Source organism: Protobothrops mucrosquamatus, unplaced genomic scaffold (assembly GCF_001527695.2).
Source record: "Protobothrops mucrosquamatus isolate PMUCROS unplaced genomic scaffold, P.Mucros_1.0 scaffold3204, whole genome shotgun sequence".
Classification (NCBI taxonomy): Eukaryota; Metazoa; Chordata; class Lepidosauria; order Squamata; family Viperidae; genus Protobothrops; species Protobothrops mucrosquamatus.
The window spans coordinates 25,229-26,937 of record NW_015389202.1 but is presented as its reverse complement, the minus strand read 5'-3'; the positions used below and the strand labels follow the sequence as shown (position 1 = coordinate 26,937).

Here is a 1,709-nt window from a genome sequence, read left to right as displayed (position 1 = left end):
GCCCAGCTCATTGCCGCCGCCGCCAGCCGGGGCATAATACGGTAAATAAATACGAGCGTAGGGGATCCGCGTGTGAACGAAGCCCCACTCCCCCGCCCCTTTTGCTTTGGCTCCCGAGCCAGCGCTTTTGAAAAGGGCTTGACTCCAGCCTGGGATTCGGAGCGGGAGACGCTGCTGCTGCTGCCGCCCGCACTACTGTGGACTTACAATATCCGAGCAAAAGACTTTGCAAAAGACCACCCCGCCAAGGGGGAAAGGCGCGCAGTTGGGCACCGTCTGCCTTCGGCGTCTCTTTAAACGGTGCTCGGATATTGTAAGTCCATAAAGAACTGGGGAAAAATATTGACTCGCCTATAAGCCGAGGGGGGCATTTTTCAGCTCAAAAAATGGGCTGAAAAACTCGGCTTATACTCGAGTATATACGGTATATTTTTACATGAAAACTACCATGTGAAAACACTAATTCCTTCCCTTAGAGAGCAAAAGCAGGAATGTTAAATAGTAAACAGGAATATGATCTCAACCTAGACCAGGGGTAGGCAACCTCGGCTCTTTTATGACTCATGGACTTCAACTCCCAGAATTCCCGAGTCAGCTATGCTGACTCGGGAATTCTGGGAGTTGAGTCATAAAAGAGCCGAGGTTGCCTACCCCTGACCTAGACTATGAAGAATACAAAAAGGTGCTCAGAAAACAGGGCACCTCCCCTTCCTTTGCGAAAATTGGAGGAATGATCTAAACCAGTGGTTCTCAACCTTTTCTTCACCACAGACCCCCTTTAAATACCTTTTGTGGCCATGGACCAAGATTTAACAAGATTGAAATCATAACATTTCTCCAAGCTTTTGCAGACCCCCTCTGACATCGCGGCCCCCAAGGGGTCCGCGACCACAGGTTGAGAACCACTGATCTAAACTAATCACTCACTCTTTTGATGGGTCCATAGACTTCAAACTCCCTCCTCAGCTTGGACTCTGTTGTATCATAATTCTGGAAAGTAAGTAGGAAGAACAGAGTTAAAACTAATGGAAAACCAATAACACATCTCTCTATGACAGGGCTTTTCAACCTGTGGTACATTAATGAGTGGCAGGTGGTACGCAGCCCTGACTAGCCAAGTGTAGTGGGGGAGGGAAAGAGCCAGCACAGGCAAGGACTTACTGTGAGAGAGTCCTCCGGAGCTGCAGAGTGGCTGAGGTGAGGCAAAGGCCCCAGGCTCACCCTCCCCCATGAGAAAGGAGGAGGAGGGGGGCGGAGACAGGAGAAGCTATAAAAGGAGGCAGTTTGGGCAGGAGAGGGAGAGAGAGAAAAAAGCAGCAGCCTTGGGGGGGGAGGAGGAGGAGGTGATGATGATGATGATCAAGATCAAGCAGGCTGGCCATGAGCTGATCTACAACTGCTGTGGCAGCCACCTGTGCTGGCAGCAGCAAACAGGCAAGAAATGCAGCAGGGGAGGGGTCCCCCTCCAAGAGGAATGAAAAAAGGCAGCAATGGCTGGAGGTGAGGCACCAGGGAGGGAGATGGAGAGTGGAAGGATTCTTATGTGCTTTTGTGACTTTGAAGTTCTGGGATTTGTGCAATGTGGGCTTTGTGTTCTTAAGGAGTGTTTGGCAATTTCTATTTGGCTGATGTCTCGTGTTAGCTTCTATTGCTCTGCTGTTGTTAGCTGTAAGTTTTGCTGCAAGGGATTTTGAAGTATTTTTCTCCTG

At 49.8% G+C, this 1,709-nt stretch overlaps 1 protein-coding gene across 2 annotated transcripts in view; it reads right to left on the bottom strand.

Moving 5' to 3' along the window:
* The window catches only part of LOC107297265 (U1 small nuclear ribonucleoprotein 70 kDa-like), a 44,976-nt gene that overhangs the window by 37,657 nt on the left and 5,610 nt on the right, over window positions 1-1,709 (bottom strand). For both annotated transcript variants that reach the window (XM_015826628.1, XM_015826627.1), the window contains exon 6: window positions 928-990. In XM_015826628.1, coding sequence (XP_015682114.1) covers window positions 928-990 — 63 coding nt within the window. The remainder of the gene's footprint in view (window positions 1-927; window positions 991-1,709) is intronic.